Source organism: Salvelinus namaycush, chromosome 37, assembly GCF_016432855.1.
Source record: "Salvelinus namaycush isolate Seneca chromosome 37, SaNama_1.0, whole genome shotgun sequence".
In the NCBI taxonomy this organism is placed as follows: Eukaryota; Metazoa; Chordata; class Actinopteri; order Salmoniformes; family Salmonidae; genus Salvelinus; species Salvelinus namaycush.
In genome coordinates this window covers 2,281,774-2,297,475 of record NC_052343.1, presented here as the reverse complement: position 1 = coordinate 2,297,475, position 15,702 = coordinate 2,281,774, and the positions used below count along the sequence as shown (strand labels likewise).

The 15,702-nt window shown below is 42.8% G+C and overlaps 1 protein-coding gene across 1 annotated transcript in view; it reads left to right on the top strand.

Moving 5' to 3' along the window:
• ptprub (protein tyrosine phosphatase receptor type Ub) overlaps nucleotides 1–15,702 on the top strand; it is a 259,721-nt gene that overhangs the window by 213,570 nt on the left and 30,449 nt on the right. Inside the window, exons 20-24 of the mRNA XM_038977378.1 lie at nucleotides 3,187–3,223; nucleotides 3,772–3,869; nucleotides 4,535–4,651; nucleotides 14,705–14,859; nucleotides 15,242–15,377. Coding sequence (XP_038833306.1) covers nucleotides 3,187–3,223; nucleotides 3,772–3,869; nucleotides 4,535–4,651; nucleotides 14,705–14,859; nucleotides 15,242–15,377 — 543 coding nt within the window. The remainder of the gene's footprint in view (nucleotides 1–3,186; nucleotides 3,224–3,771; nucleotides 3,870–4,534; nucleotides 4,652–14,704; nucleotides 14,860–15,241; nucleotides 15,378–15,702) is intronic.

Here is a 15,702-nt window from a genome sequence, read left to right as displayed (position 1 = left end):
ATGTGTTGTGGTACATACAGTGCAGTATTTTCCATCACCACACTCAGCAAGTGAACCCGGCTGAATGCTATTTCACAGCCTCTAATTTGTTAAATAGGGAGACCGTCCAAAGCAATACGCACACATGGCAGCATGAACAAATGCACCCACGCACGCTCTCACACACACAAAACACACACTCCGTCTCACACACACATACTGTATGGAAACAAGCACAACTCTCTATACAGGCTCTCCTCCTGACTGCAACCTTTAACTCCTTAGATTTCTCAATCTTCTTTCATTAACTAGCTTCTATCTCTTCTCTCTTCTTTTTCTACTACCTTCCCCACCTACTCGACTTTGGACCCTGTAGATTCGGATTAACAGGGAAGTAAGTACTTCACTGCTCTTTCTTCTGTCTGCCATCCCTTTCTTTTCCCTCTTTCCCATGCAGTACATCCCTCCTTCAAAATTCAAACCCTTCAGTCTAGTGTTTGGGAGCCCGGATTCAGAGTTGGCACAAAGCAAGCTGCTCCAAGGTGTCACAGTGTTCAGATTGCAGCAGAGTGAAGAAACTCTGAGGGTTGCCATCTCGTTTCCTTTTATCTGCCATTGAATCTTAGATGTTTGTCTCTTTCTACCTGAGCCATGTTCAAACTCCAAGCCAGTAGCTCATCATGCAGTAGAATAACCGGAGCACCATTGCACTCTGGCAATACCATGTTCAACATTGAACAAATTGGAAGTGTTGAAAGAGGTATTGTGAATAGGTACCCTTTTCTCGACCATACCTGAATCAAAGCTAACCACTAAGTAAAGAGGAATGCACGTTTGAAGGAGCTCCCATATCTGCTGAAGACGAGACTGCCTTGTGGCCCATTGTATGTGTGACCTGTAAGCATATAGAGCTGTGTCATCGTCACCATACCCACTGGCATGCCCTGTCATCTCCAGCATGTGACAAGTGTCCCTGTGTCGTTATATTACTTGTGCTTACATGAGGTCAAAACTCAGGAGGTTACGGTTGCCACTATGACTGGTTGAGGTGGAGGTGTGCGAATGCCATGGAAATGCTGATTGTGCTGCCCAGGGTCCCAGCAAATCGTGGGTAGTTGGGCTCACTGCACCCATTCACTGTGACAGTCATTCATCTCCATTACACACTTGTCCCTTTTGCGTTTCACTGCGTATACCTGCATTTCTGCACTTTTTTTGAGGGTGACACAGAACAGATGCCAGGTTGTCTTTCTAGGAGGAAGTAACAATGAGTTATGTTCTGTCGACAAACTACTTCTTATAGCCTACTGTACAGTGATGTGGTCCCCGCCTCTTCACGGCATCGTCACCCATAAACAATTCCACCATAAGGAGATATTTTGGCAGATTGTCAAACATTCTTTGATATAAATGGTCTCCTGTTGAGTCACTCTGCACGCAAGTTGTACAACTTCATCTGAGCAATCATAGTGGCTATGAATATATACACTGCTCCAAAAAATAAAGGGAACACTTAAACAACACAATGTAACTCCAAGTCAATCACACTTCTGTAAAATCAAACTGTCCACTTAGGAAGCAACACTGATTGACAATACATTTCACATGCTGTTGTGCAAATGGAATAGACAAAAGGTGGAAATTATAGGCAATTAGCAAGACACCCCCCAATAAAGGACTGGTTCTGCAGGTGGTGACCACAGACCACTTCTCAGTTCCTATGCTTCCTGGCTGATGTTTTGGTCACTTTTGAATGCTGGCGGTGCTTTCACTCTAGTGGTAGCATGAGACGGAGTCTACAACCCACACAAGTGGCTCAGGTAGTGCAGCTCATCCAGGATGGCACATCAATGCGAGCTGTGGCAAGAAGGTTTGCTGTGTCTGTCAGCGTAGTGTCCAGAGCATGGAGGCGCTACCAGGAGACAGGCCAGTACATCAGGAGACGTGAAGGAGGCCGTAGGAGGGCAACAACCCAGCAGCAGGACCGCTACCTCCGCCTTTGTGCAAGGAGGGGCACTGCCAGAGCAGTGCCCCACTGTATCCAGACCCCCCCCCCCCCCCCCACACACACACACAGTTAGTCTCAACTTACTGTTGCGAGTTAGAAAAGTAGAATACACAAAGTGCAATTTCAAAATTTCGTTGTGCATCAGCAGTTTTTCTCGTTATCTCAGTCACTGATAGTAAGTCAATTAGCCCATGTCAGCTAAAATGTTGTAGATCGCTAAGTTAGTTTAGCAGCCAGCTATCTAAACTTGTTTTCGTGGCCGAATTACCTCCATTGATTTTGTTAGTATGTCTTACTCAGATATCATATTAAAAACTGCTGACATTTCTCACCATCCTATTGTAAAATGTGTAGAATTGCAGGAAATTATCTGTAGAACAGTTCATTTCTTTCTCTCCGCCCAATGGCTAAATGTGTCGAATTACAATAAATTTGCTTTAAAACTGTAAAATTTCCTCTACATCCCATTGCAAAAATGTTTAGAATTGCGCAAAATGTGCTAAAATGTGAAAAATATTCAGTATATTGGAGCAGTAAACCAACTGTGATAATACAAGGAGAACGTATTATTTTGTGCATTGTGTTGAATAATGAAATCCGATTTGCTATTTCTATGGGACTTAAACGTAGCGTAGTGGGTCTATGGGTCTAAGGGTCTAACGTAGCGTAGTGTTCTGAAAAGCATCATTTTGATGCGTAAAGTGGATGTTCTGAATCACTTAAACTGCTGGGACTACAGTCTCTCTCTCATCTCTCTCAATGCCTAACAAAGTTCTGTGTTGTCTCATTCTGTTATATCGTAACCATGTTTGTTGTGACGTCTGTGTGGGGGGATTTGCACATGCTTTTCGAAGTTGATGGCAGCTTTTAGGTAAAGCCTGACATGTAACGGAACTCTTTTTCTCAGGCGTCATAATTAGCTGTGCTTTTGGGAGGTGTCTATTTAGCAGGCACACCAAACTGTATAGGCAGACTGGGTGTCTGACGGCACACCATATTTTCTCTGGACTTTTTGTGAGTGGTGTTGGAATGACAGGAAACATGATGTTACTGAGGGAATTGGACAGGAGTGAGAAGGAAGGGTGATCCTTGCTAGAAGATAGGGAGGGAGAGAGGAGAAGGAGGGAGGAGAACGAGAGAAAGCGCTGTCTGAGGCACAGATGGCTTACTCAGCATGTCATCCCTGTTCTCTTTTTCAGGGCTACCATCGATCCAATCACTTCATAGCCACTCAGGGTGAGTATCCCGCCATGTCTGGAGTTGGGTGCTTGTGTGTGTTTTTGTGTGATAAATTGAGGTTGACCAACCTACCCAATGAACTTCCACGTAGGATCTAGCAACAGTGACGCATCATGCTCACGTATACATCAGTTTCCTTTTTCCGGTGCGTGAATATTTGGATGCGTAGATACACACCCTAGCATCAGTTAGACCCTCTCCTAGTAGAGAGAGAGAGAGACTCATGATCTGTTTCGCCTGTCACTTCTCATACCGAGCCACTGTTCGCTGGCACAGACCAATGAACACTGCTATGAAGCGCTGTACAGCACCACTTTAATTACAGTAGGGCATGTGACCTGACCAGGATAAACTCTTTGGCCCTACTTATAACCTAGCTGCATGTACCTTGATCCCGTGTCCAAGAAAAGTGACTTAGTACAGTAGTATGGGGTCACGTGGTCAGGAAACAATCCTGGCCTTAGTCATATTGATAATTTGTGTTTAGAGCAAACTGTTTTTGACTGAGATGGTTGATGTGATGGTTTTACCTTTTTGTCCCATAGGGCCCAAACAGGAGACGGTGTATGACTTCTGGAGGATGGTGTGGCAGGAGAACTGCTTCAGCATCGTCATGATCACTAAACTGGTAGAGGTAGGCAGGGTGAGTCTCACACTCACACCTCTCTCATCATACACACCTATCCCCAGCACCATTGCTTCCATCTATCCGGCCATCCATCCATCCAGTCATAGACCTCTTCTATATATAAGGGGACACAATTCAATTTTCTCTACTGTATTCAGGTCCCTTGCTATTTCCTCAGACAGACATCATTGTTGGAGTAATTGAAGCACCAGCAGAATGTAAATGCTATAGTAAGAGTCCCATTGGTTTCGTCGTAAACATAGACATAGTGGTTAGGATGAGAAAATGTGTCTATCAATATCAGTACATCAACTTTGCTGTTCCCTCCTAGCGCTGGATTGTTTGTCAGCTGAATCAAAATAACAACTAACCTAAATATAAAATGACTAAATCCTTTGTGCCTTAATGGAAAACATTAGTGGTGGCCCAGTTCTAGATATTATGTTCCCCGTCATTAAAGACTATTATAGTTACCTCCTCTATCTATGGAAGAACTGGTTGATTTTGTTGGAGCTGAATTTAAGTATAATTGTTCTGTGTCTTCTTTCCTTAAATGTATTTAATGCTGAGCAGTAGGTAGCATAATTCACCAACAAGGAAGACTGGTGTGCCAAACACATTTCTGTGACTGTTGTTATATGCACATTTGATCAAATGTTATTTGTCTCTCTGTTGACCAGGTGAAATGCTGTAAATACTGGCCTGATGACAGTGAGATGTATGGAGACATCAAGATTACACTGCTGAAGACGGAAACACTCTCAGAGTACACAGTTCGTACTTTTGCCATGGAGAGGGTAAGTCCGACCATTCTGTACCTGCACATTTTTGACATTGAGTCAGTCTACGTCTAAGACCAATATCACATGGCTTTTACTTATACAGGACAAATCCCAGCTATTACTAACCATCTTTCCCTCATTCTTTCCTTGTTTTGGTTTCTTATGGCTTCACTGCTTAGACATACCATGATGGCATTGTTTCTTCAGCCGGCGTTTCCAGGCAGTATTCTATGATAGAGAGTCTGTGATGTTTACCAGTCCAACTGAACTGAACCAGCATTCAATCTGTCTCAATTATGAGGTGCTTCTGTTGTGAATGCATCCTACTCAGAGAACATGGCTCCACAGAGGCCTCTTTGACTCTGTGTGATAAAGGCACTTGCCTGACAAATAGCAGCCTGTCTCTGACTAGAGAGAATAGACAGTAAGAAATAATACTCTGGCTCTATGGTTCTTTCCTCTCCTGTGTTACTGAGTTGGCCCCTGTACCAGTCTCCTTCCTAATACTCATAAACATTGCAGAGACAGCAGCAGCAGTTGGCATACACTGATTTGAGTAGACAGTGTCTTAGTGCCTGATGATGCATAAATACGACGTAGAGAGATTAGAATAAACAACAGCTCCTGATGTACAGACCGATGTGACTCAGAGACGATGATCATCGAGGGCCCTCTGATGAAATATGCCTGCAGTGAGAGGATTTAATAACTCAAGCTACTTAAACCCCCCCCCCCCCCCCCCCCCCCCCTCTCACACCGCTGAGGCACTGCTGCTTCTACAATGACAGCGCCTGCGCTTGAAGTGTCCATTGCTCTCAGTGGACCATCCTGTCAATCAACGCCAGGGTCTCTCCATAGAGCGGCTCAGAGCAACTCTGCGGAGTGACAGTGGCACAAACACAGCATTACTGTTTCACTGTTGCCGCCACTCTCCGTGGGAGTGCTACTGTACGCCACTTATTAAGCAGAGATTTTAGGAGAAGTTGACAGTTTGTTTTCAATGAGCCTCGTCTTCTGAGTAAATGTTTGAGGGGTCTCTCTAACTCTCTCTCTCTCTCTCCAAATATTTTCTTTACTTTGTCATCTCGGCTCAGAGGAGGAAATTGCAGTGATGCGTCTGCCGCCTAGTTCCCCATTTGTGCACGAGCCTTCTCGGGCACAGAGTAACAGAGTAAAGCCTAGATCTGGCTGTCAGATTGCAGCTGGAGTTAATGTCACATCCATGGTGGAGAGTTAAACACACATGGGGGTTCCAGTCCCACAGGACCATGTAGTCCATTCTTCACTCTAGCTGTATCGTACTGTAGGTGTACTCAACAATAGTGTCAATTTGTTGCTGGATCTATCTAACAGAAATGGAATAATGTGTCCCCGAACAAAGGGGGGGGGGGTCAAAATCAAAAGTAACAGTCAGTATCTGGTGAAGCCACCACTTGCATTAAGTACTGCAGTGCATATCCTCATGGACTGCACCAGATTTGCCAGTTCTTGCTGTGAGATGTTACCCCACTCTTCCACCAAGGCACCTGCAAGATCCCGGGCATTTCTGGGGGGAATGGCCCTAGCCCTCACCCTCCGATCCAACAGATCCCAGACGTGCTCAATGGGATTGAGATCTGGGCTCTTCGCTGGTCATGGCAGAACACTGACATTCCTGTCTTGCAGGAAATCACGCACAGAACAAGCAGTATGGCTGATGGCATTGTCATGCTGGAGGGTCATGTCAGGATGAGCCTGCAGGATGGGTATCACATGAGGGAGGAGGATGTCTTCCCTGTAACGCACAGCGTTGAGAGTGCCTGCAATGACAACAAGCTCAGTCCGATGATGCTGTGACACACCGCCCCAGACCATGACGGACCCTCCAAATCGATCCCGCTCCAGAGTACAGGCCTCGGTGTAACGCTCATTCCCTCGACGATAAACACAAATCAGACCATCACCCCTGGTGAGACAAAACCGCGACTCGTCAGTGAAGAGCACTTTTTGCCAGTCTTGTCTGGGTCCAGCGGCGGTGGGTTTGTGCCCATAGGCGACGTTGTTGCCGTTGATGTCTGGTGAGGACCTGCCTTCCAACAGGCTTACAAGCCCTCAGTCCAGCCTCTCTCAGCCTATTGCAGACAGTCTGAGCACTGATGGAGGGATTGTGCGTTCCTGGTGTAACTCAGACAATTGTTGTTGCCATCCTGTACCTGAACCGCAGGTGTGATGTTCGGATGTACTGATCCTGTGCAGGTGTTTTTCTTTTGGTGTTTTTCACAGTCAGTGGAACGGCCTCTTTAGTGTCTTATATTTTCATAACCGTGACATTAATTGCCTACCGTCTGTAAGCTGTTAGTGTCTTAATGACTGTTCCACAGGTGCGTGTTCATTAATTGTTTATGGTTCATTGAACAAGCATGGGAAACAGTGTTTACACCCTTTACAATGAAGATATGTGAAGTTATTTCGATTTTTACGAATTATCTTTGGAAGACAGGGTCCTGAAAAAGGGATGTTTCTTTTTTTGCTGAGTTTACATTGCATGGATTCACTCTGTGTGCAATAATAGTGTTTAACATGATTTTGAATGACTACCTCGTCTCTGTACCCCACACATACAATTATATGTAATGTCCCTCAGCCGAGCAGTGAATTTCAAACACAGATTCTTCCGCAAAGACCAGGAAGGTTTTCCAATGCCTCGCAAAGAAGGGCACCTATTGGTATAAAAAAAGAGACATAACATTTTCCTTTGAGCATGGGTGAAGTTATTAATTGCACTTTGGATGGTGTATCAATACATCCAGTCACTACAAAGATGCAGGTGTCCTCCCTAACTCAGTTGCCAGAGAGGAAGGAGACCGCGCAGGGGTTTCACCATGATGCCAATAGTAATTTTAAAAGAGTTAGAGTTTAATGGCTGTGATAGGAGAAAACTGAGGATGTTTCAACAACATTGTAGTTACTCCACAATACTAACCTAATTAACAGAGTGAAAATAAGGAAGTCTGTACAGCAGGGATGTTGCTAACCCTATTTTAGGGGGGCTTTAGCAAACAAGCTGTATGTGACACACTGATGGGCAAATGCCCAGATGCATTTGCCACAGAGCTTGGACAGAACCAAAGGAAAATGGGAGATTTTGTGGTGGAGACCTCCTTGGGTTTAGGCACAGAATTGTCATGTTCCCAAACAATGAAAACAGAGTTGTTGCTCCCCTGCTTGGACAGGATGGTTTGTGAGCTTGACCAGCGATTCTCGACTGTAGATGCAGGTCTGCTCAAAGGCATACAGGCATACATCCCCAACTCAAACTTCCTAGATACATCATGCTAAACAGAGTTTACCAAGCGCTACCTGTATTGATGTTAAAACAGAAGAGATGTTGGTGGCCAGAAAGTTCCTTGCCCGGAAACGAGAGACTGGATGTCCTCCCAAAGATATGCTTGCTGTGCATAACCTCCTGGATGATGATATGTTTCCTTCTCCGAAGGAAATCATTCACGTTCCCTCACAATTCCTGTGAGCAGCTGCTCCTGTGAAAGGTCATTTAGTGCACTGCGCCAGCTGCACTCCTGGTTGCGTAAGACAATGGATTAGAAAAGGCTAGCAAGTCTTGCAGCCATGTCCATTGAGGGTAAAGTGCTTGGGCCACTAAGCCACAATAGTGTCATTGACCGCTTTGCCACATTTAAAAATAGGAAGTACACTTTGATGCGTCCACCCACAAAATACGCATCAAAAGAGAGAAGCAGAAAGGAGCCGTTTTGTAATATAGTACTATTTGTTTGGGAACTTCCTTTTTTTATCAGATTTTATTCCAAATGTTTTTTTATTTATCTCATTAGTTGAATTTAGTTTTTCCCCATTGTGGATGATACTGTTTTTTTCTAATGGTATAACATGACCTGCATGTGTCCTGTCTCTGTCTCTGTCTCTCTCTCTCTGTCTCTCTGTCTCTGTCTCTCTGTCTCTCTCTCTCTGTCTCTCGCTCGCTCTCTCTCTGTCTGTCTCTCTCTGTCTCTCTCTGTCTCTCTCTGTCTCTCTGTGTCTGTCTCTCTGTGTCTGTCTCTCTGTGTCTCTGTCTCTGAGTGGACTTTCATTTCTTTATTTGGATAGAACTTAGTCATATTTGGATAGAAGTAAGTCATATTAGATCGGTGTCTAACGGGTATACTTTTAGCCAACCTTGACCAAAAATAACCTTATTTTACACCTGTTATTACTCTAAAATACTTGATGAAACGACATTTTTGGGGGCTTTAAAAAAAATCCTGGGGGAGTAGGCCCAGCCCCCCCTAAAAGAGGCTTAGCCCCCCCTATCCATGAATCTCTAGTGACTAAAGTAATACTGCTAAACATGTGATAAAGCAATTAACATTTTATCCGGAATACAAAATGTTCTGTTTGGGTCAAATGCAATACAACACATTACTGAGTCTCACTCTTCATATGTACAAGCATATTTCTGGCTGCAGCATGTTATGGGTATGCCTGTAATCGTTTAGGACTGGGGAGTTCCTCAGGATAAAAAATAAGCGGAATGGCGCTAAGCACAGGCAAAATCCTAAAGGAAAACCTGTTTGTCTGCTTTCTCTGAAACTCGCTTAGATAATACCTTTGATACAGTGGAAGCAATACAGGGTTATAACATTTACAGAAAAGACAGAAATGCCAGTGGAGGTGTTGCTGTTTATATGCAGAACCACATTTCTGTAAAGCTTAGAGAGGATCTCATGTTAAATACTGATTAAGTAATATGGCTACAGGCTAATCTGCCTCACCTAAAGCCCATTCTTGTGGTAAACTGCTATAGACCACCAAATGCTAACAGTCAGTATTTGTATAACATCTGTGAAATGTTTGATAATGTATGTGATACAGAGAGGTATATTTTCTGGGTGATTTAAATATTGACTTTCATCAAGCTGCCCACTCAAGAAAAAGATTCAAACTGTAACCAGTGCCTGTAACCTGGTTCAGGTTATCAGTCAACCTACCAGGGTAGTTACAAACAGCGCAGGAATTATATCATCAACATTGATCACATCTTTACTAATTCTGCAGACATTTGGTTTAAAGCGCTATCCAAATCCATTGGATGTAGTGATCACAATATAGTAGCCATATCTAGGAAAACAAAAGTTCCAAATGCTGGGCCTAATATATAGTGTATAAGAGGTCATACAATAAGTTTTGAAGTGATTCCTATGTTATTGATGTAAAGAATATCTGTTGGTCCGTGGTGTGTAATGTGGAGCAAACAGACACTGAACTGGACACGTTTATGAAATTGCTTATTCCAGTTACTAATAAGCATGCACTCATTAAGAAAATGACTGTAAAAACTGTTAAATCCCCATGGATTGAAGAGGAATAGAAAAAGGGTATGGTTGAGAGGGATGAGGCAAAAGGATGGGCAAATAGGTTTGGCTGCACCACCGATTGCCAAACATATTAAGAAATCATGTGACTAAATTAAATAAAAATTACACTATGAAACAAAGATAAATGACATGAATATTGATAGTAAAAAGCTTTGGCGCACCTTAAGTGAAATTTTGGGGAAAAAAGCAAACTCTGCTCATTAAATCAGATGCATCATTCATCACAAAACCGAATGATATTGCTGACACTACACATCCAAGTATATCTGACCAAACTATGAAAGACAAGCATTGTAATTTTGAATTCCGTAAAGTGAGTGTGGAAGAGGTGAAATAATTATTGTTTTCTATCAACAATGACAAGCCACCGGGGTCTGACAACTCGAATGGAACATTTATGAGGATTATAGCGGACGATATTGGCACTCATATTTGCCAAATTTTCAATTTAAGCCTACTAGAAAGTGTGTGCATCCAAGCCTGCAGGGAAGCAAAAGTAATTCCGCTACCAAAGACTAGTAAAGTCCCCTTTACTGGCTCAAATGGCTGACCAATCAGCCTGTTGTTTGACCAGGTACAGTGCTATTTTAAAGTAAACAAATTGACAAGGGGAACTGAATGCATTCAACTGAAATGTGTCCTCCGCATTTAACCCAACCCCTCTGAATCAGAAATGTGTGGGGGGCTGCCGTAATCGACATTCACGTCTTCGGCACCCGGGGAACAGTGGGTTAACTGCCTTGCTCAGGGGCAGAACAACAGATTTTTACCTTGTCAGCTCGGGGATTCGATCCAGCAACCTTTCAGTTACTGGCCCAACGCTCTAATCACTAGACTACCAGACTTTCAGCACGCGTATAGGGAAGGACATTCAACAAGCACAGCACTTACACAAATGACTGTTTGGCTGAGAGAAATTGATAATAAAAAGATTGTGGGTGCTGTTTTGTTAGACTTCGGTGTGTTTTTTTACATGATCAATCATAGTCTGCTGCTGGAAAAAACATATGTGTTATGGCTTTACACCCCCTGCTATATTGTGGATAATGAGTTACCTGTCTAACAGAACACAGAGGGTGTTCTTTAATGGAAGCTTCTCCAACATAATCCAGGTAGAATCAGGAATTCCCCAGGGTAGCTGTCTAGGCCCCCTACTTTTTTCAATCTTTGATTAAAGCCAGTGTGTCTATGTATGTAGATGACTCAACACTGTACATGTCAGCTACGACAGCGACTGAAATGACTGCAACACTTAACAAAGAGCTGCAGTTATTTTCAGAGTGGGTGGCAAGGAATAAGTTAGTCCTAAATATTTCAATAACTAAAAGCATTGTATTTGGAACAAATAATTTACTAAACCCTAAACCTCAACCAAACCTTTTAATAAATAATTTGGAAACTGAGCAAGTGGAGGTGACTAAACTGCTTGGAGTAACCTTGGATTGTAATCTGCCATATTCAAAACATATTGACACAAGAGTAGCTAAAATAGGTAGAAGTCTGTCCATAATGAAGCGCTGCTCTACCTTCTTAACCTCTCTAGGTTATGTGGGACGGTAGCGTCTCACCTCGTCAACAGCCAGTGAAACTGCAGAGCGCCAAATTCAAAACAACAGAAATTCCATAGTTCAAATTCCTCAAACATACATGTATTTTACACCATTTTATAGATACACTTGTTGTAAATCCAGCCACAGTGTCCAATTTCAAAAAGGCTTTACGACGAAAGCAAACCAAACGATTATGTTAGGGCAGAGCCAAGTCACAGGAAAACACAGCCATTTTTCCAGCCAAAGAGAGGAGTCACAAAAAGCTGAAATATAGATCAAATGAATCACTAACCTTTGATGATCTTCATCAGATGACACTCAAAGGATGTCATGTTACACAATACATGTATGTTTTGTTCGTATTTATATCCAAAAATCTGAGTTTACATTGGCACGTTATGTTCAGTAGTTCCAAAACATCCGGTGATTTTGCAGAGAGCCACATCAATTTATAGAAATAGTCATCATAAATGTTGATGAAAATACAAGTGTTATACATGGAATTTTAGATCCACTTCTCCTTAATGCAACCGCTGTGTCACATTTTTTTTTTTTACTTTAAGGAAAAAGCAAACCATGCAATAATCTGAGTACGGTGCTCAGACGACAAATCAACCCAAAGAGATATCCGGCATGTTTGCGGAAGTCAGAAATAGCGGTCAACAGAAGTCAGAAATAGCATTATAAATATTCACTTACCTTTGATGATCTTCATCAGAATGCACTCCCAGGAATCCCAGTTACACAATAAATGTTTGTTTTGTTCGATAATGTCCATCATTTATGTCCAAATTCCTCCTTGTTGTTCGCGCGTTCAGTAGACAATCAAAATTCATGACGCGCGGGCAGGTTCAGACGAAAAGTCATATTACAGTCCGTAGAAACATGTCAAACGAAGTATAGAATACATTTTTATGATTTTTTAACATAAATCTTCAATAATGAGAGAAGAATTCCGGAGAATTCCTTTGTCTTCAGAAATGCAATGGAACTGAAGCTAACTCTCACATGAACGCGCATGGTCAGCTCATGGCAGACCTTACTCAATCCCTCTCATTTGCCCCCACCTCACAGTAGAAGCATCAAACAAGGTTCTAAAGACTGTTGACATCTAGTGGAAGCCTTAGGAAGTGCAACATGACCCCATTTCCACTGTATCTTGGATAAGCAAAGAGTTGAAAAACTAAAAACCTCAGATTTCCCACTTCCTGGTTGGATTTTTTCTCTGGTTTTTGCCTGCCATATGAGTTCTGTTATACTCACAGACATCATTCAAACCGTTTTAGAACCTTCAGAGTGTTTTCTATCCAAATCTACTAATAATATGCATATCCTACTCTGGGCACGCTTTTCATCCTGTCACATTCCTGACCTTATTTCCTTTGTTCAGTCTTGTTTAGTTGGTCAGGACGTGAGCTGGGTGGGCATTCTATGTTATGTGTTTCTATGTTGGGTTTATTGTTTGGCCTAATATGGTTCTCAATCAGAGGCAGGTGTTTTTCATTGTCTCTGATTGGGAACCATATTAAGGTTGACTGTTTTCACTGTTTGTTTGTGGGTGATTGTTGCCGTGTCTGTGTTTGTTCGCCACACAGTACTGTTTTCGTTCGTTTGTTCACGTCGTTTATTGTTTTGTATTTTGTCAAGTATTTTTTGTCTTCGTTTAAATATTAAAGTATGTATTCAAACCACGCTGCGCTTTGGTCCGATCCTTGCTCCTCCTCAGACGAGGAGGATTACGACGAGCGTTACACATCCGGACATGAAAATACTGCCCCCTACCCCAAAGAAGTTAACAGCACTACTGGTCAGGTGCCACAAAAAGGGACTTTGACTTCATTACTACTTGCATGTTGAATGCACCAAGCTGTCTGTTTGAACTACTGGCATACAGCTGGAACATCCATGCATACCCTACAAGCCATTCCACAAGCGGTCTCTTCACAGTCCCCAAGTCCAGAACACACAATGGGAGGTGCACAGTACCACATAGAGCCATGACTACATGGAACTCTATTCCACATCAAGGGACTGTCGTAAAACAGATTAAATAAAGCACCTTATGGAACAGCGGGGGCTGTGAAGCAACACAAACAAAGCCACAGACAAATGCATACACACACACGATAACATACACACTATACACACGCGTACACCTTTATTTTTGTACTGTACAGGAAGTACTGTACAGGAAGTTTACATACAGTTGAAGTCGGAAGTTTACATACACCTTAGCCAAATACATTAAAACTCAATATTTCACAATTCCTGACATTTAATCCTAGTAAAAATTCCCTGTCTAAGGTCAGTTAGGATCACCACTTTATTTTAAGATTGTGAAATGTCAGAATAATAGGAGAGAGAATGATTTATTTCAGCTTTTATTTCAGAAGTTTACATACACTCAGTATTTACTAGCATTGTCTTTAAATTGTTTAACTTCCACAAGCTTCCCACAATAAGTTGGGTGAATTTTGGCCCTCCTTCTGACAGAGCTGCTGTAAATGAGTCAGATTTGTAGGCCTCCTTGCTCGCACACGCATTTTCAGTTCTGCCCACAAACTTTCTATAGGATTGAGGTGATGGCCACTCCAATACCTTCTATGCCTTGGCATACAAACCTAAAACACAAGGTCAAATCTATACTGGAGTTGCTAACCAAGAAGACAGTGAATGTTCCTGAGTGGCAGAGTTACAGTTTTGACTTAAATGTACTTGAAAATCTATGGTAAGACCTGAAATGGTTGTCTAGCAATGATCAACAACAAATTTGACAGAGCTTGAAGAATTTTGAAAAGAATAATGGGCAGAATTTTGCACAATCCAACTGTGCAAAGCTCTTAGAAACTTACCCAGAAAGACTCACAGCTGTAATATCTGCCAAAGGTGCTTCTACAAAGTATTGACCCATGGGTGTGAATACTTATGTAAATGAGATATCTGTTTTTGATTTTCAATACATTTTCTAACATTTCTAAAAACAGGTTTTCAATTTGTCATTATGGGGTATTGTGTGTAGATGGGTGAGAGAAAAAAAGATTTAATCCATTTTGAATTCAGGCTGTAATACAACACTGTAATACTTTCTGAATGCACTGTAACTCATCTAATCTTCTTGTTATTCTTCTTCTGATGTTGTATTTCCACAGAGGGGCTACTCAGCTAAACACGAGGTGCGTCAGTTCCACTTCACGTCCTGGCCGGAGCATGGGGTTCCCTACCACGCCACAGGCCTGCTGGCCTTCATACGGCGGGTCAAAGCATCCACTCCCCCTGATGCCGGACCCGTGGTCGTCCACTGCAGGTACCAGCCTCCAATCAACGCACACTGCAGTACACCACTTCCTGCTAGCTGTCAATACTCATGCAACCATTACTACTTTGTGTTTTTAATGTTTAGTCCCAGTGGGAAAAACTGGTTGAAATGACATAATTTTAATCAGTTTTACATTTGTTATGAGTAGGACGCTATTTCAGCCAGTTTTACCTGCTGTGGTTGGAGCCTTGTATAGGGGAATTGCATCCATCCCCAGCCCTGATTCTATTATTTTCATGTCACCCAAAGAAAGAGAGAGCCAATAGTTGCTTTCCGACCCTTATCTTTACACGGTTATTACAGTATTGTATGTGAAGGCTTGTCCTGGTCAGAGTTCAGTGAGAGTGACATGCTGTTGTCTCTGTGTCAGTGTGGGAGCGGGCCGCACAGGCTGCTACATCGTGCTGGACGTCATGCTGGACATGGCCGAGTGTGAGGGCGTGGTGGACATCTACAACTGTGTCAAAACCCTCTGCTCACGACGCATTAACATGATCCAGACAGAGGTGACTGGGCTGGCCTACAGTACATAATGATATTTCTCTCTCGCACCCTTCCACACCTCGTACTCTTTCTTTGTGATATGGTCCTATGTTCTAACTTTCCCTGTTCTGTTGTTCTCTCTTTCTTACCTCTCTCCCTCTCGCTTTCTCTCTAACACCCCCCCCCCCTCGCGTCCTCTGTACCGTACCTCGCCCACTTTCTTTGTGATATCATCCTATGTTTTTCATGTTCTTACTCTCTCTGTTCTCTCTCTCTCTCCCCCCCCTTTCACCCCCCCCCCCCTCTCTCTTCTCTTTCTCTATCCATACCCCCCTCTCTCCCGCGCTT